This window comes from Scardinius erythrophthalmus, assembly GCF_964197995.2.
Source record: "Scardinius erythrophthalmus genome assembly, chromosome: 7".
Lineage (NCBI taxonomy): Eukaryota > Metazoa > Chordata > Actinopteri > Cypriniformes > Leuciscidae > Scardinius > Scardinius erythrophthalmus.
The window spans coordinates 24,901,048-24,924,742 of record NC_138227.1 but is presented as its reverse complement, the minus strand read 5'-3'; the positions used below and the strand labels follow the sequence as shown (position 1 = coordinate 24,924,742).

At 36.8% G+C, this 23,695-nt stretch overlaps 3 protein-coding genes across 8 annotated transcripts in view; 2 read left to right on the top strand and 1 right to left on the bottom strand.

Annotated features, from left to right (window-relative positions):
- pds5b (PDS5 cohesin associated factor B) overlaps positions 1-2,930 on the top strand; it is a 55,636-nt gene extending 52,706 nt beyond the window's left edge. For all 4 annotated transcript variants that reach the window (XM_081371260.1, XM_081371261.1, XM_081371262.1 and 1 more), the window contains 3 exons: positions 1,386-1,484; positions 1,575-1,683; positions 2,125-2,930. In XM_081371260.1, coding sequence (XP_081227386.1) covers positions 1,386-1,484; positions 1,575-1,683; positions 2,125-2,160 — 244 coding nt within the window. In that variant the 3' untranslated portion in view covers positions 2,161-2,930. The remainder of the gene's footprint in view (positions 1-1,385; positions 1,485-1,574; positions 1,684-2,124) is intronic.
- Positions 2,931-5,341: 2,411 nt separating this feature from the next.
- On the top strand, positions 5,342-17,224 carry trmt9b (tRNA methyltransferase 9B). Of its 2 annotated transcripts, none has more exons than XM_081370410.1 (4): positions 5,342-5,546; positions 11,830-12,020; positions 12,432-12,605; positions 15,570-17,224. In XM_081370410.1, exons 2-4 carry the CDS (start codon positions 11,867-11,869, stop codon positions 16,526-16,528), a joined length of 1,287 nt encoding a protein of 428 aa, XP_081226536.1. In that variant the 5' UTR covers positions 5,342-5,546; positions 11,830-11,866; the 3' UTR covers positions 16,529-17,224. The 2 variants fall into 2 exon arrangements, with proteins under 2 accessions (XP_081226536.1, XP_081226535.1); XM_081370409.1 differs by having other exon boundaries at positions 5,352-5,546; positions 11,833-12,020.
- A 960-nt stretch (positions 17,225-18,184) lies between these two features.
- hdac12 (histone deacetylase 12) lies at positions 18,185-23,391 on the bottom strand. 2 transcript variants are annotated; one of them, XM_081371711.1, is made up of 8 exons: positions 23,054-23,391; positions 22,788-22,931; positions 22,534-22,693; positions 21,664-21,860; positions 19,300-19,450; positions 19,024-19,140; positions 18,776-18,918; positions 18,185-18,354 (listed from the first exon to the last, which is right to left on the bottom strand). In XM_081371711.1, exons 1-8 carry the CDS (start codon positions 23,180-23,182, stop codon positions 18,331-18,333), a joined length of 1,065 nt encoding a protein of 354 aa, XP_081227837.1. In that variant the 5' UTR covers positions 23,183-23,391; the 3' UTR covers positions 18,185-18,330. The 2 variants fall into 2 exon arrangements, with proteins under 2 accessions (XP_081227837.1, XP_081227838.1); XM_081371712.1 differs by having other exon boundaries at positions 23,320-23,362.
- Between the last annotated feature and the right edge of the window lie 304 nt (positions 23,392-23,695).

Below are 23,695 nucleotides of genomic sequence, written 5' to 3'. Positions count from 1 at the left end.
TTCTTTACTTTTAATGATGATGACTGGGTCGTGTTAAGTGTCTGCGACTTACTTTCACTTTTTGCCATAGTTTGCACGTTTGCTTAATGAATAGATGCTCAGCTGCTCACCTGCTGTGATGCGTGTAGCAGTAGCGTCGTCATATCTGGCTATAACAAGACATATAGCCTATAACAAGCTCTCACACGTTTATTTTTTATTATTTTTGGGAGTAGTAAAATTTACATATGTGGTTTCAACAACCAGATGCGTTTACACTTGTCCAGTTTCGTCTGGAATGCGGCCCATACCTCCTCCTGAAGTGGTTTGAGCGATCGGATTCAAATCCGTCTCGAATGCGTTTCGGAGGGCATTTACACCTGGTCTTTTCGCGATCGGATAGCTATCCGATCACAGAAAACGCATGAAGTGACCAGGTGTAAACAGCCCCTCAGAGTGCTATTTATGATGACACATTTATCTTTGTGGGGAAATATAAAACAAATGTATTTATTTATTTATTCAACTTTCTTATATTATTTAGGTTACCATTATTTACTGATATTTATTTCAATGTTTCACAGGCTGAAGTGTGTTATATATGTATATTTATGTATATATCCATAAACACATACGTGTATGTATGTGTGTATGTGTATGTATGTATGTGTGTGTGTGTGTGGATGTGGATATGGATATGGATATGGATATGTGTGTGGCCACTTTATTAGGTACACCTAGCTTAAAATTTAGACTAATTAGACCAAGCAACACTTTTTCAATCTTCTATTGTCCAATTTTGGTGGGCTGTGTGAATTGTAGCCTCAGTCTCCTGTTCTCAGCTGACAGGAGTCTTCTGCAGACCTCGGCTCGGTTGTAACGAGTGCTTATTTGAGTTAATGTTCCTTTCTATCAGCTCGAACCAGTCGAGCCATTCTCCTCTGACCTCTGGCATCAACAAGGCATTTTCACACACTGCCACTCACTGGACATTTTCTCTTTTTCTGACCATTCTCTGAAAACCCTAGAGATGGTTGTGCGTGAAAATCCTAGTGGATCAGCAGTTTCTGAAATACTTAGACCAGCCTGTCTGGCACCAGCAACAATGCCACTTTTAAAGTCACCTAAATCACGTTTCCTCCTCATTCTGAGGCTCATTTTGAACTTCAGCAGATTGTCTTGACCATCTACATGCCTAAATGCATTGATTTGCTGCCATGTGATTTTCTGATTAGATATTTGCATTAACTCACCCTGCCACTGTCAAAATCCTAAATAATATTCATGAACTGCATACAAAATTGAGTCTGTACTTTGGATAATGTAGGAAAAACTGCTACTGGAACTTCCTGAATACCCACAAACCCTTTTTTAACACATATGTGTTTAAAATGTTTTTTTCGCAGAGCGGAGGTATCAGAGGCCGCCAGCGATTCTGTGGAATCCACACCTCAGAAAAGGAGAGGAAGACCTCCAAAGTCACAGACAGCTGCTAGGAAAGCCAGGTACACAGACCCATGCTGCTGAAAGCTCAGTCTACATGTGTGTCTAGGTCTGTTTCATGGTTTTCATTCAACTCGTACAATCTGTTTCAGTGGTGGGAGATCAAAAGCTGCCGCCAACCAGGAAGAGGAGTCTGAAGAGGAGATGGACACAGCCCAACAGAGTGAAGAGGAAGAGGATGAGTCAATGGACTCACCTAAAGTGAGTTTCCTTTCGCTTGAATTCCCACAGTCATGGAAAGCCCAATTAGCTGATTTAAAAACATTTTGGTATCTAGGCAAGGAAGAAACACATCTTAAAAGTCTATCCTTAAAACACTTAGGATGATCTTCTTAGGAAGATCTTTGGTTTGGAGACTGGAGATTTTTACCAGAAATTTAATAATTGTTTAAATATATAAATTCCGCATAGAAATCCACTCCAGAAATCTGTATGAAAATTAAAATAAATAAAAAATCTGATATTTATCATGAATAACTTGGTCATATTAAATTAATTGGTCAGAAATCTTGAAATGTATAACTATTTCCATGTAGAAATATGCTCCAGAACTGTTTCTAGTAATCATGAATGATCATAAATGTCATGGCAATTCATTGTTCAGAAACTGTTGAGAATATGTACTAATGACATGTTTTATAGGTGCGACGGAAGGTTGGAAGAAGGGACAGAAGATGAGTGCTTGCAGACACAAAACACAAGATTGATTGGAGATTGCTATACTTAAGGAAAAAGTCCCAAAAAGAGGAGTGAACTTGTGGAAAGTTTGGACTTTGGAGCCATGCATCTGCTTCAGCTGTATTTTGCCGTCTTTTTCTGCCGTATGCTTCTGCCCCACCTATCCACCATGCCTTGTGGTTCGTTTTCCATTGTTTTGTGTGCCGACCATGTGATCTTAATCTTATGAGAAAGTGTAAATAGTTTTTGGGCTCTTACTCCCCCCTCCCCCCCCACCCAAGGTTAGGGAGGCAACTTGTATAGCTTTTACCTCCAGCTTTAAATATATTGCACCAGCTGATCTGTCCAAGTAAAGGAAAAAAAAAATCTGAACAACTTTTAGCAGTACTGTAAGTGTCCTGTGTGTCTTCTGTATATCATTCTGTACTGTGCTACACGAATAACCATTTTGTAGGTCCCTTTTTTTATTATTTGTTCGTCATTTTATCCTTTCCTTTTTTTAACCCTACTCATTTGTGTAATTCTTGTGTGCATATGGTTGTGCATGTGCAAATGTGCCTCTGCAGATAAAAGAAACACTGGTCTGATGTTAAATTCATGTATTTGTTACATTTTACAGCCCAGTATTGATTTTATCAGTGTTTGAAACAGGGAGGAGATGGTACAGAGCATTGGTTTTAATATTGGCCGTGATGGGAAACAATTGAAGATTCTTCCCCCACCACCAAAATCAGTTTTTCAGTCTGCTGAACCAATAAAATATTCTGTATAAATAACTTGCGTATTTGTTTATTGGTAATGTAGTGTTCATTTATGCAGGGCTTTTAAAAACTTTTATGCCACTGACCTCAAAATATCACGAGTCCCTTTTGAGGAATCATCTTTCTAAAATACAATGGCTATATATTTTCATGTAAATGTTTTTTCCATACTGTGTATATTTAGTAAAATATGATCTGGCAAATATATAGTTATAATTTTTTCCTTAAGAGTACTTTTAGATTTCAACTCAAATGCAAAACTATGGCTGGCAATGGAATAAATTAATTGTGATTAACGTCTTTAAGGATAACGTAACCATAACTATATTAGCGTCACAAGATAACGTTTTGTTTATTATAAGCACGTGCTGCAGTTTTGTCGTCTATGTCTTAAAATGCTCGAGCTCTTTAAAGCAGGATGAATTCTGATTGGTTGTTAATGTTTTTATCATTCATAAGCTGGATAAAGTCGTTCTGAAGATTATTCCAAAGATACATATCCTCTGTGCCGGTTATCGTTATAGTTGTGGTGTGGACTGCTATTCTTTTAAACTTATTTAGATTTTAAGAACTATATCTTCATCATGGTGTGAACGGCCTTACAGTATAAGATCACTCTATCTGGGTTCTGCGAAGTGAGAGAGAGCGACCGACCGAGGATGGTCCACATGTAAACCAAATTTATGATCAGCCAATCATTTATTTGGCATCATTCAAGTGCTTTAAACCATTCAAGCGCCATAAGATGCAAAAGAGAACTGGCGTGCTGTGTGTGTTGTGACGCGCAAACATCTGTCCAGAAGATCGAGATTTTAAAAAAATATGCATTGATTGAGGCAATTCAAATAAATGAAGACATACACCATAAGGTCAAACAGAATCTACAAGTACTGAGTTGTTCGGCCACTGAAACTTGTCCATGGTGTAAATTCTTATTAGGCAAAACCTGTTTCAATCCGAAATCCATCATGTCAAATGGAAATTATATACACCTTATGCTTTCAACTGCCTTTTCGTTGCTCTGTAAGTCTGCTTACATATCATTTCAAGTGTTTTGAGCATTTGGTTAAAAGCAAACAGTTTCAAAACATGTTTTTGTAAGAGGTAACAAATATTGTTTTTCATGCACCCACCGTCTGCTTACCAGCTGCTGTGTGGCATTTACCGGTACTTTAAAACTGGAAATCTATTAGACTGCATTTAACTTAGCAACATGAAGCCTTTTTGTACAATTATAACAGCTTTGTGCAGGACTGTCATTTGCATGCATTTATACACCCACACTATGTAAGAAGAACTCTACTTGCTGCCAACTGCAACTGAGAATTAGGTAAATAAGAGAAACAATTCAGTGTTGGTTTAAGCAAAGGCTCTTAACGGCCATTTACACACTGGCAGTTTATCTATCTATCTATCTATCTATCTATCTATCTATCTATCTATCTATCTATCTATCTATCTATCTATCTATCTATCTATCTATCTATCTATCTGTCTGTCTCTGTCTGTCTCTCTCTCTCTCTCTATCTATCTGTCTATCTATCTATGTCTGTCTCTCTCTCTGTCTGTCTATCTATCTGTCTCTCTCTCTCTCTCTCTCTCTCTGTGTCTGTATCTATCTATCTATCTATCTATCTATCTATCTATCTATCTATCTATCTATCTATCTATCTATCTATCTATCTATCTATCTATCTATCTATCTATCTATCTATCTATCTATCTATCTATCTATCTATCTATCTATCTATCATCTTTTACAGCTTTTAGTATGTAGCCTGCAAATCACAGTTAGTTTTTTTTAGCTGTTTAACTATTATTTATTTACACCACTTGTCTTTTGTCTCGCATAACACACTGTAGTAAAAGTCTGAATCATCCTTAAGTAAATGAAAATCCTGCTTAGCCTCAATCGTTTGCCATGTGTCACAGTGTGTATTGTTGTGTTGGGGTCACGTGACTGTGCTAAACCAATCGGAGTGGGGGATATTACGCCGCGCACTAGTCCTGTGTTCCCTGCGCTCTCATTAAATTCCCTCATCCGTCTAGTAGTGCATAGCGATATTCGATTCATTTAAACGAGTCGATTCGTTTGGTTTGTTGAAATTATTCAATTCGTTTGATTAATCACATTGTTCACGGAATTCTCACAAGTGACATTTATAGTTAAATGCTTCTGTGTATGACTAAGTTTTTGACTGGGCTTTAGCTTTTAGTTTAGTAGGCTATCTGTGCGCTACAGTTTGGTGTTGAAAAGTGTTTTTCCAACCTTTTTATTCACACTTTATTCAGTAACTTCCCTACTGGAAAAATCAGGAACTTTTCATGTAAGAGATGTATTCATTTGAGAATCGGTTCAACCGAATCATTAAAAAGAACCGGTTCATATGAATTTCCTATTTGTTCGCGAATCGGACATCACTCCAGATTAGGGGTCGAGTGTAGTGAGCATGTATTTATTAACACATCCCCAGTGTGCACCCTGAGCCGGTCGGTTGCACACAGTCTGTGTGGGGTGTCGATGTTTTATCCATGTGTTTTATTTTCACGTGAATAATATGTGGCGAATTACAGGAACAACCTCCCGACGGTTTTGACTGCGACTGCAGCCTTGAGAGGGGAAAGGTAGGTTTGATTCATAGACGGTTCTGATTCTTGCGTTGCAAATATACATTGGATAAAACTTTAGACTGGAACAAATGCATTGATTGTTATCCCTTATCCCTGAAAATTACCTTTCTGAAGAAGCTCTTCTGTTGGCGTTTAAACTTTAGTCATACAGGTTCGTCAGGAATCAACATGATGATGTGTCCATTTCATAATGATTCCCAAACATGAATGAATGAATGAATAAATTATCAAGTACCTGATTTCCTGTTATTAAACTGAGATCATGTACATTAATATGTGCGCATGTGTGTTGTATAAACATGTGCATCGCTCGCATAACACACACTCATGTTTTGTTTTCATGTTTTATGGGGACTTTCCATAGACATAATGATTTTTATACTGTAGAAACTGTACTGTAGGCTATATTATATCCCCTTACACTAAACTTACCCATCACAGAAAACTTGCTGAATTTTTACATTTTCAAAAACATCACTTAGTATGATTTATAAGCTGTTTTCCTCATGGGGACCAAAAAATGTCACCACAAGGAGAAGGATTTCGCTTTGTGGGGACATTTTGTCCCCATAATGTAGGGTTTACCAGGCCACACACACACACTTATATACATGTTAATCAAGCACTTTTGAGAATACTGATGAGATCATGTACATTTGCTGATTGCTGTACATGTTATATATATATACAGGGGTGGACTGGGACTAAACAGTGGCCCAGGACTTTCTGGCTCAGAGCGGACCACGGTACCCGGTCCACAACACACCAAACATAACACAATGGTTCATTTTGCGCGGAGTAATTTTTACACCACTTACTTAAAAATATAACATGATATTTACAATTTTTTACTGAAATACATATTTTTTTGTGCTTAGTAAAATGAAGAATAAATAATGCAATTAGAATATTTATTATAATTTAAATATTAAACTAAAACTGCCAGTAGGTGGCAACAAGTCACTTTCTTAATAAGTGAATCATTAATTAATTTGCTGTGTCTCAATTCACCTATTTATACTACGCCCTAAAAGTATGTACTCTTTTTGTGAAGAAAAGCGTGTGTAGCAGAAGAGTAGACAAGCTTTGGGACATACTATCATGTCATAAAATAGCGTCTTTAACGGTTGCTCTCTGTCGCTTAGATCCTGTCACGTAAACTGACCTGTCAATCATCTTGTCAAAGATAAAATCCTCCATTTCATTAAATTTCCTACTGTATTAGAGAGAAATGCAGAAGCACGTTGATCTGCTGTCGCGGGTCTTTAATGCGGAAATCATTTAAAAGTTATTGGCCAAACGGATCTTTATAAAAGTTCACGTTGTTGTTGCAGTTGAAATATAACACGGATAACATTAAATAAATATTTTTTATCAGCTTAAATGTTGATTATTAGTCACTCAAACCCCTTTATCTAAACCTCTCTACTTAACCATCGTTCTCGCATATCCGCCATGTTTTGTAGTTTTCTGAACACTTTTTACTCGTGTTTGTAGTTCTGAACCAAATCCTCCTCCAAAGCGCAATGGGTTGTGGGCAATATTAGCTGTTATGGTGAGCACGGATCCACACTGAAATAGCCATCTGGGTACTTCTGGCATACTCTTTTCAACATACTATGCTTTGGGACACACTTATTTTAATCTCACATTCTGTTTAGGATGGACAGTATGGACATTGAGACGCAGGGATTGATTAATTCAACCGATTGTTTCAAAACAGCTGAGCTGATTCATTCAGGAATGAAGCAAGTGAATATCTTTATGATTGAGTCATTGAATCATTGACTGAATCATTTTAGGAACGAAACACAACTGTGTTGATCAGAGATGCAAACATTTTGCTCTGACTCCGTTTGAAACTATTTTGAAGCGAAACACTCAATTTTGACGATATTGTGTCTAAAATGTACGTCACGTATATTAGCTTAAACCTGGTCTATGTTTTAAATGATTACATTTTAATTTATTGAATAAAGTTTTAAATAGTGATGATCTTATGAGGACAAATGAGTGTCCGACTCAAGGTGTGCCGGGAGAAGGACATGGTATTTTAAAACCAGACTGTGCGACCTAAAACCGGACAGATGGCCACCCTATTTAGCATTTTTATTTTGAACAGTTGGGAAATATTGCTGCATTCAGCCTCGTCATGTTCAGCTCCTGACATCTTACTCAGGCTTGACAATGACATGCATACTCAGGCTAGTATCTATAGGCGTACTACACTGCTGTATATTAAAAATATACTATTGCGTTCTTATCTTATAAGAATAAGCAATGCTTAGATTTATCTTGACAGAGCTTTTTAAGTTCTAAATCATCAGTTATGGGAAACTTGCATGGAGTAGTGAATCTATCAGCGGATATATTACTGAACAATAAAACTCTTTATCATTCATTCCATGAGCCAGACCCACTGTTTCTCTGTAAGAGAATAGTGGTCAGGCGGGTATTGCCTGTTTCTAAATTTAGATGCTGCTGTTCAGTATGCTGAAAACATCCCCCTTGCAGCTGCTTAAACAAGGCCTGTCGAGCTGAGCATTTTAATGAATTGAAGGGACAATAGGATGCAATCTAAGGTGATGACGCCGTAATGCTCCTCTCCCATCCTTCTGTCAGCGGGTGTGATCTTAAAATAGCCTCGTAATGAGGGACCCTCAGAGTGCGCAACGGTGCAGGCCAGGGTCCTAAGAGAGGTGAAATCATAATGCTCAAAACGGAAGGGTTTGAGAAAGTCACGGAAACGGTTTTGCTTTGATGGAGGTTTGATATTTTCCAAAGGTGTGTTGGAGCGACACTAGTTGACATCTTTCAGTTAGGTGACATTTAAGGTCGGAGTCGGTTATCTCTTTATTTGATGCAGCGTGTGCTGGACGACCTTTAATATTGCTTGCTTGTTGACAAGACTCTCAAGGCCAGAGAGTCTAAAACGACTGCTCAGAAAACAACTGTCGTGCGGATATTTTGCCACGGAGAGAGTGAGAATCTATGTGAATGCAGCCTTTTTGAGTTATTATTGTTTCATTTCTAAAAGGGCTCTATTAAAGTGCCCCTATTATGCTATTTTAAAAGCTTAGGTTTTTAAAACAATAGGTTTAGATGCATCCAAGGTCAAAAAACACTTTAATTTATTAATTATATACACTGCAGCATCACCTCTTTTCTCACAGTGTCTGAAACGGTTCAATCAAGGATATGGTCTCTTCAAACTCCTCCTTTCTGAGAGCCTGCTCTGCTCTGATTGGCCAGTCTGTTGTGATTGGTCTACCGCTTACTGCACGTCTCGGAAATGAAACGCTTATTACCATATCTGATTTCTGCTCAGGAGCTTCCTCAGCATTTATATATTTTTTAAACTTGGCAGATTTTGACATTAATAAACAGCTATATTACACATTACATGACAGGTAATATCCGAAAAAGCATAATAGGGAACATTTTGTGTAGCAAATTAGCTCAAAAGGCTAAATTAATTCAAATTAGCTCAATGAATCCAATTGTCCAATTGTTTGTCCAATTGATCAATCGATTAATCAGATTAAAAACAGATTAATCGATGGTCTATTAACTTTCAGAAAGGATATTTTTCATGACCACAGAAAAATAACTCTATCTTAGCATGTAGCTGTGATCACATCATTAAATTGAAGTTGATTTACTAGCGGGGACCAGAATTAACACTTGTTTGAATTTACACAAGTTTTATTAACTAAATCCCGAACACATAACTAATCTAAACAAACACATACGCACAAATCACGCATACACTGGATATGGAAAAGTGAAAGTGAATGAAACTGGAACAGTACAGGTGAATGAAGCTATAAAAAGAGTCATTTAACCTGAAAGAACCATCAGTTTTATTTATTTCAAAACATATTTTTTAACAAAGGGGTCTAAAGCTTCTACTAAACCTCTGTTTAGTTAGTTAAATACTTGCAATGCCGTTGACCGAGTGTCCGGATGCAGTCTCAGGAGAAAGTCTTGATGGTTCTGTGAGTTGCACTGGATTTTTCTCGTTTTGAATGATGAAATTATGAGGAACTTGTGATGTTAGCCTGACTTGAGGACAACATGCATCACGAAATTGCATTGTGAATTTAGAATGGCTTTAAAAGATACATTATGCAAGCCAAGACACTTCCAAAAATAACCATCTTCATGCTTGCTAATTTTTCTTCCATTTCTGTTTTAATTTCCTTATTTCAGTCAGCAAATCACACACCCTCTTGTCAAATCGCACACACATACGATCAGCCCACATGCTGCTGTGTTGTCTCTTATGGCTCATCTGTGATTTCAGCAGTGGAGTTTCCCCTTTAGGGCAGTTTGTGATTCAACCGAAGAGCCTTTCTGTTTTTACGTAACACTCATCAGACTACACCAAACCACTGAGGCATTATAATAACAAGATAATCATTTTTTCGTTAAAGTATCTCAAAAGGGGAATTACTTATTCACAATGGCTTTGTTACACAATCAAAAACCACCCCTTTATAGATTCTGGTCATTTTTGTAATTGTGAAAATGGGATGGAAACCTTCATTCGCTCTTTGCAGACATGTCCTAACCCTTCTGGCGGCCCACATGAAGGTCTCATCAATTTACTGGCCAGACCATGTGATTATTGACTGAAACTTGCCAATTGAAATGCAGGAATGTAGATCAGCATTGAATGTGGATTTGCTTCGAAATGTTCTTTTATTGGTCCATTACTTCTTCTCAAAGGCAATTAGTCTACTTTTACAGCTGAGCACATCCCTTTTTCAAATTCATCTGATGCCATATGTCACATACTTGACAATAAATGAATAAACAAAACCTGAAGAGCTGATGCGTTTAGTTTCAGGAGTATCGGTTATATGACAGTCAAGGCTTTGTAAACAGATCAGAGGTGGCAACGCGGTTTGAAAAGAGGCGTCCACTCTGCATTTCATTTACGGGATATGATAGAAGCACAGAAATCTCTGACTGTTTCTTCTTCAAAGCTTTGTTTGTGAGGTCCTTGTTGAGGGAGGTGTAGTGTGTGTTTGGAGGTGGGGAAATGATGAACATCCGTGTGTTGGTTGTGAAGCATGATGCTGTTGTACTGGATATTGTTGAAGATTTTATTATTAAGATAATAAGTAATTTAGCTATACATTTTTACATTGTTATTTATTTCCTCTTTGGTTTGACTTTGGAAGCCTTTAAGGCCCGAATCCCGACACAGCAGAGAATGCTATTTCAGTAAAGTCACATGGTACAAACTCTCACCCAAAAATAATCTATAGAATGTATTACCATATTTGGGACAAGGATGTAGGTATATATGTCAAAACTGGACACAGAACGGGAGCGCCTTTTTCTGCAGAGGCGTTCAGCTTTGTTTGTTAATAAAGTCTAATATTTCTGGCATCAAAGTTCTCTGAAGTCATTTCCATGAAAAGATTGAAACTACAACAATATCTGGTAACAGATGTGCTGCTGTGAAGAAGTGGCAGAACGGCAACAATTTACAAAACCATTTTACCTGAAAAGGAGGAAAATAAAGAATGAATAAGAAAATTTCAGTTTCAGCCAAATTTCACAGACTCTTGCTTGGTATCAAAATCAGAAAACCACATCCATCCTTCCATCCTTCCTTATCCATCCTTATCCATCCTTATCCATCCTTATCCATCCTTATCCATCCATCCTTATCCATCCATCCATCCATCCATCCATCCATCCATCCATCCATCCATCCATCCATCCATCCATCCATCCATCCATCCATCCATCCATCCATCCATCCATCCATCCATCCATCCATCCATCCATCCATCCATCCATCCATCCATCCATCCATCCATCCATCCATCCATCCATCCATCCAGGATGATTCACTGGGCTGTTTTTCCAGTGTTCCATTTCCAGTTTTTTGCATTTATAATTGAAATGGGAACAAATACATCATAATTTGTTTTACATTTAGAATTAAATTTTTATAATGAGATTATGCTATTTATCTCAATGCAAAAAGAAATGGCCCTTGTTTTTTATTGTTTCTTTCTTTTTTGTGGTGAAATATAACAATTCTTGACAGTTTTCATGTTGTCCACCCAGGTATATATAAATATAAGATTGTGCTGCTGTATAGAAGCAACCAATCAAAGTGGCATATTGGATTCATTTTTTTTATTTTTTTTTTATAGCTACAGAACTAAACCATTAAACCCAGGGTGGCTTAATATTTAGGTCTGATTATGTGTCTCGCCTCCTCCCTCTCTGTTTCTGTCTCTGTCTGGCTAAGTAGTGAAGATGCTTGGTGGGGTTTAATAGAGAGCAGCATGGACGAGGCTGCCAGCCAGCTGGAGAGAGACCATGTTCACAGCGTGTACGAGAGGATCGCACCCTACTTCAACGACAGCCGCTACAAAGCTTGGCCCAAGGTCAAACAGTTCCTGTTAGAGCAGGAGCCCGGCAGCATCGTGGCTGACATCGGTAAGGCTTCATGTTTGATCTTTATTTTCTAAATGAGAACTAAAACTCTCAGAAGCATTTTACAGCCCCGCTTGCTTTGTAAACGACCGTTGTCACGTTTTATCTGATGATTTGCTCTCTTACTGCTAAAAGAGACCCATTTAATCTTGTCTTTATTCTTTTGCTTGAGAAAAAAACTGTGTGAGTAATGGCCCGTTATATCACAGAGACTTTGTCAACAGCTTTTACTTCACCGTTGCCTGAAAGGAAATGCAATTATTCATATTAAAGTTTAATAAGGATGAATGAGCACCAAAGTTATTACAGTACAACACTGGAAAAACAGCCCAGTTAATCATCCACGAGGAACTAATTTATGAATTTTATGAATGATTTTATGACATGCACTGATTATTTAAAAAATTATTTCAGGATGTGGAAATGGCAAATATCTGCACATCAATGAGGAAATCTTCAAGTTGGGCTGTGACGTGTGTCGTCCGCTGGTGGACTCTGCATGGAGTCAAGGACACGAGGTGCAGCTCAGCGATGGCCTGCGTTTACCCTACAGAGACGGCTGTTTTGACTCAGTGCTCTCCATTGCAGGTAAAGCATCAACATAAATGTCCTAAAACATTCAGGTGGATTCATTTAGGTTCTGATTTTGATTCCACTTAATGATTTAGTTCACTGGTTCTTGCTGAAGCTCAAACGTGCTGCGCAACACGAGAATGAGCCTCATTGGTTCTCGTGCATCAAGTGAACATGCTTGAGCTTCCGTTTACCAAAATTGATATTTGACTTGATAAATGTTTATATGTAAATAAAAACCTAAATTCAATTTGTTTCATCATATAAAGCGATCAGAAAATTAAATAAATCGCTAAATTCATATGGATTAGTTTTATTAGTTTTATCTCTTTATGAACTTTTTGAAGCGTCAAAGTACCGGTAGTAGTTCCATAGCTGTCAATGGAGGGACAGAAATCTCCCAGATTTCATTAAAATAACTTCATTTTTGTTTTAAAAACGAATGGGTTTGGAGTGACATGAAGATGAGTAATGAATTAAAAATTTTGGGTGAACTAACCCTTTAATACCTTCAATACATTTTTGTTGTTGTGTACAACCAGCGAGAAGCATTCATTTCCATATTTTTTTTTCTTTTAAAGATGTTTCTCAATTCCCATCCCAGTGTAACGTACGTAGGCCAGTAAGAGCTGTGCATGTAAACCTCACTCCCCTGGCCTCAAGAGGCGCGCTATCAAATGATGCTAGCGGCTGCGGTCTTTAGTGTCCTTGTTAGCACGCTCGCCTCCTATGCCATAGACCCCAGTTCGAGTCCCACTCTGAGAGTAGGTCTTTGATAAATGTCACATTTTATTAAAATATTTTTTGTATGCAGATCTGTTTTATTATAGTGCAGAATGTGCTGGAACTGTAAAAGGTCATGTTGCTTTAAAAGGAACATCTAGTGCAGACATTTTCTGCACATTACAGCTTGATAAATCAGAGTTGGGATCATTAGCATAATGATTGATGAGGATGTATGTTCATAGGACCACATTTCATGTGATACAACCAAATTAACAGACCAGTATTTCCATGATCAAGCCATTTAATTTCAATCTGCTGGTAACGCTGCTATTAACTCAAAGTGGAGCAGTTATATAGGTTTATTTAAGCTTTATGAGGTGGAGGAAACAAGAGGTGTTACTAGGCTACAGGAGATCAGTGGTTCTTGGAAGAGGCCTGGGAGTATTTGTTGTCAGGCTTTACTGCTGGGTCACCTGGCAACCTCTCTCGATCCCCAGAGAGAAGATTCATGTGGCCATTGGTGATATCAGAGTCTCATAATGGTTTAAACACTCTGAAAGCCCATTCTAAACACACAAAACGGCCCACTGCCATGAACTGGGCTTTCTGCATTGATTGTGGTTTTACATTTTTCAGAGATATGTTCTTCATAGAGGCACTATCTTTTGTTTTTATTTTTAGTTCACCCAATTTTTAAAAAAAAATCATAATTTAATCACTGTAATGTTCCAAACCTCTATTACTTTATTTCTCATTTTTAATAATTTTTTTTATTTATTTATTTATATTTTGACTTGCATTTGATAAAAACACAATATTGCTGCTTATTATTATTGAATTTGTAAATAGGACAATATTGACTCACTGAATTATAATAAATTATATATTATATAAATTATATAATAAATTATAGTAAATTATATATTTAAATTGATATCTAATTGAAAATTAACTCTGAAATAATTACTGTTTTACTATTTATAATAATTATAAAAATAATGATGATGATAATAATAAAATGATTAATTTAAATGAATTGAATTATATTTTAAGACGGAATTGATTTAATGAATCAATATATTTTTGTTTTTTAAATAAAACTGACAAATAATGACCTTTTTCACTATTTATAATAATTTTTAAAAATTCTATTTTATTAGTTTAATTAAAATATATTGTTGTTATTATTTTATTATTAATCATCTTCATTACAATAGTAAATACTGAGACAAAAATGTAATACCAACAGACTAGTAATTAATGATCTACTTTGTTAAACCCAACAGTTACATTATGCATTAATAAGATACAGTACATTATTTAAAACGAGGACATAAATATACAGTATGTCTCGACTAAATAACACATTGTTTCACAAAATGTATTGCATATATGACAAAAGAATTTAGAAATACAAAATAACAAAATGTAATTTTTGGGATAAGCTATTCCTCGAAATAACTAGACTGGATATCAATGACTTATGAATACCATTTCGGTAACACTTTATTTCGATGGTCCATTTCAGACATTTTACTATAAGTAACTTTGCAACTATATGTCAACCAACTCTCATTAGAGTATTAGTAGACTGCTAGGTTAGGTTAGGTGTTAGTGTTTGGGTTAGTAGAATAACTTTTGGCAAAGTTACTTCCAGTCAGTAGAATATCTGTTGGGGGAGCATCATAATAAAGAGTTAGCAGATATTAAGCAGACAGTCTACTGGTACTCTAATGACAGTTAGTTGACATGTAGTTGCAAAGTTACTTATAGTAGAATGTCTAAAGTGGACCATTGAAATAAAGTGTTACCGAAATGATATTCATAAGTCATTGATATACAGTCTAGTGATTTCGAGATTAATAGACTGTCTGGTTAATATCTGCCAACTCTTTGTTATGATGCTCCCCCAACAGATATTCTACCAACTGGAAGTAACTTTGCAACTACAGTAGTCAACATTTGAAGTGGATCAAAAAAGTTAATCAAAGTTGTCCTAAGACAAGAATGGGTATTGTTCAAAATTCATGTATAACTTTGATGAAAGGTTTTGATACACTTCAAATGTTGACTACTGTACATGTCAACTTATTCTACTAACCCAAACACTAACACCTAACCTAACCTAGCAATCTACTAATACTCTAATGAGAGTTAGTTGACATGTAGTTGCAAAGTTACCTATGGTCAGTAAAATGTCTAAAGTGGACCATCAAAAATAAAGTATAACCACAATTTCTTTCAATTGCTTAGTCATCCACCACATGTCCACCAAAGAACGGCGTATCCGAGCAATAAAAGAGATGGCTCGCACCCTGCGTGTGGGAGGGCGGATCATGATTTACGTTTGGGCCATGGAGCAGAAGAGGCGCAAGTTTGAAAAGCAGGACATCTTCGTTCCCTGGAACCCCAATCCACCTTTATCTCCTGCTCTCAGAGCACTCGGCCGAACCAGACAGCGAGGCAACGGAACCCAAAGCATCCGCGACGACAGCGCTTCAAGCGACAAGCACAGGAAAGTGAAAAGCACATCCTCCATGGTGGACGAGGGCGACTTGATCAGCCCCAGTCAGCAGAAACAACCGAGGCTTTGGTTCTTCTCCAGATCTTTGGATTCTGTGCTGGACTTCGGCAGCCTGGCCATGTCCCGCTCCTCTTCCAGCAGTTTACAAACTCCTGTCGATGAAGCGACGGAAAGCAGAAGCCGACGAGCTAGTAGTAGAGGCCTCTTCAGGCAGATGTCCAGCCTCTTTTCTTCCTCTTCCAGAACCAGTCTAGAAGAAGACGTCTTCATCTCAGACGCTCACGAACGGGTCCATAAAATCAACAAAAGAAGTGTTGGGAATGGAAATGAGACTGTTCCTGTGGAGCTTGTCCATGACTGTTCCTCAGTTCCACTGCCCGACTTGGTGTCCTACCAGAGGGATCAGTCGAATCTTGAAGGACACGAGGAGGTAGATGGAAAATCAAGCCTACAAGAGCCCTTGCGAAGGCAGGAAAGCACAGCGTCTCTCCTGGAAACTGAGGGGATGAATGGACGGAGCAGCGAACAGATGAAGGACTCTTGTCTGCGGTACTACCATGTATTCAGGGAAGGAGAACTGACGCAGTTGATCCAAAACCACGTTGATGAGCTCCATGTTCTGCACACATACTTGGACCATGCCAACTGGTGCGTGGTGGCTGAGAAGGTCCACGCCTGGAAGGTTTAAATCTCATTTTAATTTATATCTTTTTTGATGTCTTTTAACATTTTAGTTTGAGATTTTAAGTATTGGGACCAGAGAGCTAATATTACATATTAGCTGTTCAGTATCAATGGCAATAACAAGCGAGGTATTGATGCCCTGATGTGACCAGTGTTGGTCCATATTGTAACACTAAAGCTAGTTGTACTAAATTTGGCATTAGTCTAGTTTTGTTGCATTCAGTTTAAAGTTACAAATAATTTACTTAACTTGCACTGATTTTAATGGTGTATCACTGTTAACTGTCTTAAGCAATGCCTGCCTGGAACAGAAAGCATAGCACATAATTTTTCTGAACCAAACAATGTGAGCACATAACTAGAGTTTTCTAATGAACGTTCTTCGCGCGTTTGTCTGTGTAGGTGTTGTGTTGTGTGGTTAGTATTACCATAAAGCAGTTGTGTTGTGGTCTGAAGCTTTTACATAAGATTTTAACTAGTTGGCTGCTTATTAATCGATTGCACATGTATTTCCATTTTGAAAACTTGAACAATTGAAACATGTTTGTGCCGTGTTGTTGTGAATTGTGTTTGTATTTGTGTAACTTGACCATGTCATTGTCACAACAAAGGTCTTTAATTTTCCTTTAAACTTGAACCATTTTTATGTGTATTTTTGACTTAAATTATAATAAATGCAGTATATTTTGTTTTTATCTGACCTAATGGCTTCTTTTGTCTTTTTAGTAAAAGAGAGGTAATTTTTTACAGTTGCTTGAAGTATTTTAATTCTTCTTCTTAATAATAATGAGCCAAAAAAGTAATTACTCATAAAAGTAACTAATTATCTACTTTGTAGAATACTATTTTTTGAAAATACATTTATTAAAAGTGATTTAAAAAACAATATAATAAAACTACTTTTGTTTTAATCAGACCCACAAAAATTAATGACTTTTTAGTGAAAAGGTATTTTAAAAGTATTTTATAAAATAATTTATGAAACACAGCTTATAGGAAACTGCATTATTAAGAATTATTTTTATTATAAAATAATAAAAGCACTGTTTTTATCTGACCCACAGGCTCAAATTAAGGGTAAGTTTACAACACAACGATATGCTTAATAAAAATACATTTTTTTTCCACGAACAGATGCAAAACGTTTGTCAAAACGATCCTCGTTCACACGGATCCGCGATAATGACTAAAAACACTGCATTCTGCTGCCAAGCCATTAGATGGTGATGAAACACTATAGATTTAACACGTAATACGCATGTGCAGGACGTCATCGTTTTTACAGATTCACGTTTTTGTTGTTTACACAGAGACCGTTTTCAAAGACCAGTTTTCAAAAGTTTGCGTTTTTAGCTGCCAAAAACGCTGTTGCCGTGTAAATGAACGGCCAAAACGCATAAAAAGTGTTACGTTACGTAAAATTTATGTATGTATTCCTGCAATAAAATAAATAGTTTTGTTTTTAGTTGAAAACGGTGTCGTATTACTTCACTATCATTTTGTTTAATTAAATATTATTATTTTTATAATAATAATAGAGCAAAAATGTAATTTTAGCAGACAAGTAAAAAAAAAATTGTAAACATTGTAAAACTCAACCTATATATATATATATATATATAATTAAAAATACATTACTAAATGAGGACCAACATAATTTAGTAAAAATTTTTGAAATTTTTTTTAGTTTATTCATGAAATCTATTGCATCCAATAGCATTGGCACAGCAAAATGTCCATATGGTCCCTCTCAGTACCCAATGATCTCAGTTTGTTTAACATCCACAGGCCATTTCCATCCTAGAGTTAAAGTCCATATTCTCTCCAAACCTAAAAGCAGAAATGTGAACCATTAAAAGCATATAAACCTCTGACAGTGCAATACTGCTGATTATAGAAAGCACTTGTTTCATAATAACGTCAACACGAAAAACGGCAACATAGCATGTGCCGTTTTTCCGTTTTTTTTTTTTTTTTTTTTAAAGAACAAAAAAACAAAAACAATTACAGTCATAAAAACATAGCAAAACATACTGTTTTCTCACAATCAAGAGAAAAACAATTATCAAAAATAAATAAATAATAGCAAGCTATAATAAAACAATTAAAATACTCCATAAATCAAACAAAGTTAAATCATATGAATACATACTCTATATAGATTGATACAAGGCACCAATAATATCCATGTTCATTTCACTCAGGTCCATTAAATACCATGTTACTTTCATTATGGATTCTGCGAGCTCACCTTTGAAGCAGCTCTGTGAATTATTGAGTGCCTGCGTGCCAGTCGATCAATATCTCTTGAATAGCCTCCACCAATGACAGTGGCCACAGGGATGCCCTTTGTTATGACTGTCTGAAGTACATAAAGATCCCTCTGGTAAAGGCCTAAGTTGGGTAAAATGCACAGACATTGAAGGGTCGATTACATAAAGTACTGCTTCGATTATTATAATATATGATGTATGTGCATAATAGAGTGGAATGATTGACCTTCATCTGTGAGACGAAGTCTTCCAAGTTCATCCTCCCAGTGTGGATCCACTCCAGAATCATACAGCACCAGATCCGGGTGGAATGTCTCCAGTAACCAAGGGAGGTGTTCCTGGACTGTACAGGAAATGACTTAATGCATTTTACCATAGTAGCACAGATAGGCTTATTTAATAGAAATATATGTTAATGTATTGAAATGTATTCAAAAGTCAAAACTGATCTGCTTATGTTTTTGTGTAGGTGCAAAGCGAGTCAGAGTGTAATAAACAGTACCTTTGGAAAGATACTCTTTGTCTTCAGTGCCATCTTCTAAACTGAGATCTAGGTCACTCTGCTGCTTTCGCAATGGAAAGTTTTTCCCACAATGCACTGAGAAGGTAAAAACATTGGGTTCGTCCTTAAAGATGAATGCTGTGCCATCACCCTAGTGAACGCAGGAAAGGAAAACATCTGCTATAATTCAACAGCGTTTTGGTCAGCACAAAAAAAGAATTTGGGATGGGAGTTGTTATAGACATTCCTTCCCTATTGTGACATATATCTGAGGGAAAGGGCTTCTCAAAATAGAAAGAATGTAAGGCGGGACTTGATTTTTGTCCATCAGGAATTGATTAGTTGGTTAGATTGTTGCTGTTTTCTATTGGTCGATCTGATGTAAGTGACAGGTTGTCCCGCCAGTAAACACATCAGAGAATTTGCATGATTCTGAATAAACTGAGAATCACAATTATTTTGGTTTCAAATACAGATAACGATTCTCCTACCCTGGTAATCCAGAGTTCTCGCAGGCACAAGTTGAATTTGCTCAGCGAGTTACTCTGGCGTCGAGTAATGATGCTCATTAAATATGCCCCTCGATCTGATCTGCACCAATCACATGGGGTTATCTGATACAGGCGGGCCAGAGGCGAGATGACGACAGTGCTGTGACGTCGAAGTCATTAGTAAACATTGCAAGATGGCTATGGATGAATACCAGTTGTTTGAAATGGCTTTGGCCGCTACAATGAACGAGTTAGACTTGGCTTTTTATCTAAAACAGGAACAGAAGACGCCGCTCGAATCGTTCCTTTGCAAGAAGGACGTTTTTGCTGTTTTGCCGACCGGATACGGTAAGAGTCTAATCTACCAGTTAGCTCCGCTGGTAGATTATACTTATGGGGTTTATTGTTGTGATTGGTCGTAGTGTTATCCAATTGCGTGCAGTGAGATACTCAAATGCATGCTTGGTGCCGCCCCTCGAGCTGGCCGATTTTCATTAGTCGACGCCAGACCATTCATCTTTTAGATTTAGGTCTGGATTTCCAGGCTACGATTCTCCACCGATTCTGAACAAACAAACAAAATAATGTAATTTATAAGAGGTTCTGACAAAATGTTAATTGCTGCAATCTATTTAAAAATGTTTAATTAATTTGAATGAATTGTTTTAAAGAAAATCGGTTTGAATGAATGAATCATTCAAGTTTTTGAACAAATCTCTTGAATGAATGATTCAATGACAAATACATTTTTCACGTGTCACTTCATTTTTCACTTGTCACTTTTTCACTTGAGGATGTGATGGACACCATCATTAAAGCGCCATGTTACTTTCAAAAGGTGATTTACTCAATTTGATCGCTACTGTAGACATCAGTGTTTATATCCGAATTATAAATTTGATCCCAGTACTTCTGTGATAACCTATCCGAAATGACTGTTTGTGAAGCTGTTTCATACCTAAACTTGACAACTCTTTTCTCTGAGGCAGCGCGTTCCAGTATGATTTTGTTTCCATTACCCTTCAAATTGCGCAAATTGAAATTGCGAATTGAAAATACGCTCAATGGAAACACGTTTTTTCGCAAAATTTCGCAAAAACTCCCATTTATCGCAAAAAAGTTTTTACGCTCGCATGAGGTGGTTTTTCAGGCAATTCGAAAAAGAAATATTTCGCAAAACTGCAATGGAAACAGTTTTTGCGCATTTACAGGTCAGCTGACTTAGAAGGCGCGGTGTGTTTGGACAGAATACGAGACGGAGTTCTTTATTGCATTCATAAAAGACAAAAGAATGACAGAAATACTGGATTCTAAACCTCAAAGAAATGCCACAATCAAGACCTCGGAGCAGAAATGAGCCTTCATATGTGCCGCTCACAGACACAGTATAAGGGTCTTTCCTTGCCATTAATGCTTGGATAACACGCCTACGTTTCCTTCCATTAATAATAATAATGTCTAATGCGGTACGTGGCTGTGATATATATATAAACTTACCAATGTCCATTGTCATGATTTTTGGAATGACTTATCGCGAGAGGAAAAAATGACGTTTTAGTCGCATAATATCGGTTAATGGAAACACCGTCATTTCGCAATAGTTTTTTATCGATATTTAGAAAAAATCGCAAAAGTTTTGCGCGAATCTTTAATGGAAACGCGGCTACTGTCATTTAGGAATAAGATGTTTTAATGGAGATTGTGATCTTTTAATCGGTTAATCAGAGAAGAGCTGTCACTGTAAGATCATGAGGGCACATGAAAATAAAAAATGTGTACGGATAAATAATTTATAATAAATACTGCAATATTCCATAAAAATACGAATTGTCAATTTAATTTAATTTTATGGTGACTAAAAGAAATTTTGTACCTGATGTACATCCAGATCCACGATGAGAATCTTCCTCTTGGATGCGGACTCAGCCATCAAGTGTTTGGCGGTCACAGCCAAGTCATTGAGCAGACAGAAGCCTGCGCCGTAGCCTGGGAAGGCATGATGGGTCCCTCCGGCTGTACTGCACGCCAGTCCCCTCTGCAGGGCAATCTCTCCTGCCAGCACAGTGCCACCTGGACCACATCTCAGATGAGAGAAACACATTACATGAAGAGATGGCAACTGGATATCAATATACAGAAGCTTTACAAATCTAGTACCGACTTCAGTACTCAATAACAAAATGAAAAATTTGCTTAGCAAAAAAAGTCCAATATTCCATCCCGTAATCAAAAAGAAAGTGTTTTGCATAAGAAAATTAAGATTTCTTCCATTGTGACATTATTTTCAGAACAAAAAGGGTCTACTGTAATGCAAAAAATAAAAATATTACAAGATGACTACATTTTAAAGTTAATTTGTAAAGTATAATTTCAAATGTATGTCACAGTAGTATTTCTTGTAATGAATTTAATATATGCTTGTTTAAAAAAAGTGTTTATAGTAATGTGTATTTAGGGAAAACTATATATATTAGGGAATTGTGTGTATGTATATATATATATATATATATATATATATATATATATATATATATCAGTGTTAACAAAAATAAAACTGTTAAACAAAGCTGCAAAAATAAAATATAAATATTAGATTAAAATAAAACCTAATTCAAAATATTAATAAATGCTATAATAATATATAAATAATACAAACATATATACACATTTGTGTTTTGAGGTAAAATGATCCTGACATTAATGAGGTTCACTCCACTGTTTCAGCACATACTAAATGACATACCTGTTTCATATCTGCAGCGTTGAACTAAACCAGAACTCCAAGGAAATCCAGTCCGCCTCTGATCTTTCTCACTGATTTTTCCACCGATAAAGTTGGACAGGTACTCCTCAGTATGCACACATCCCAGAAGCCCTTTGGAGGCAATCTTAGGAGCCCACACCTAAAAGATGGGTCAAGTAGCCTATTAATATTCCACAAGTATATTCAAAACATGTGTATTAATGCAAGTTACAGATTCACTAAACATGTCCAACCTGTTTATCTGTTATGACTTGATCTCTGAACAGACTCTCCAGGACTTTGGGGAACTTTCCCATGGGAAACCTGTGGTTTTCAGGGAGGTCACATATGTACTTGACATGATGAACTAGAGGAAGTGCTCTTGATTCAAGGCAAACCTGAGAAAAACAGATGCAAATGAGTTGCAGCAATTCACTGCAATGTACTGTTAGTAAACGTCATGTCTGGACTAGTTTCACACTCTGGGGGTTTGAATGTGATAATATCGAGGAAACATTACATGTTCAGCGTTGAAAGACCTCCTCCATGCCCGATGCATTGGGTTTCGTTTCAGAAGTGTTTCATTTTGGACCACATGTTTGCATTTAATAGTTGCTCTATGCGTTGATTTTTTACATAAATGAAACATTGCTGCTTTGCAATCTACCACGTAACAACTGTTTGTTTGCAAATCGCGTGCAGTTACACAAATAAATAACGATCAAGAGATACATGACATTTTAAAACGCTTTCTGAATCAGACTGAATGTTATTTAAGATACGCACGTAAAAAATGAATACAGTCTCATCATCAGCCCGTCACGTGTGTGTATAAGACACTCGTATTTTTCTTGTTGTAATGGAAGTGTGCTACTGCCACCCTCTGTTGAGGAGTGAGACATCAACAAACAGGAGGACATCAACCCCTGGTTTCACAGACAGGGCTTAAGACTAGTCCTAGACTAAAATGTAAGTCTGAGCTGTTTCCACTGAAATAAACTTGCACTGACTGATCTTAAAAATATACCAGTGCCTTTTTAGTTTTAAGATGCACATCGGTAATGTTTTTTTCTAAGCATGTTTATAAAAATTACTTAAATGTCCTAATTGATCTATGGTCTAATCCTGGCTTAGTCTAAGCCCTGTTTGTGAAACCGGGCCC

Bases quoted from the DNA above. Each gene is read 5' to 3' on its own strand.
- trmt9b (XM_081370410.1), top strand. From the start codon at position 11,867: ATGGACGAGGCTGCCAGCCAGCTGGAGAGAGACCATGTTCACAGCGTG. The intron at 12,021-12,431 runs GTAAGGCTTCAT...AAATTATTTCAG, and splicing joins CAGCATCGTGGCTGACATCG to GATGTGGAAATGGCAAATAT. The intron at 12,606-15,569 runs GTAAAGCATCAA...TCAATTGCTTAG, and splicing joins CTCAGTGCTCTCCATTGCAG to TCATCCACCACATGTCCACC.
- hdac12 (XM_081371711.1), bottom strand. From the start codon at position 23,182: ATGTTTCATTTATGTAAAAAATCAACGCATAGAGCAACTATTAAATGC. The intron at 21,861-22,533 runs GTATGTCATTTA...GATGTGGTCCAG, and splicing joins ACGCTGCAGATATGAAACAG to GTGGCACTGTGCTGGCAGGA. The intron at 18,355-18,775 runs GTGAGCTCGCAG...TTCTGCTTTTAG, and splicing joins TTCACAGAGCTGCTTCAAAG to GTTTGGAGAGAATATGGACT.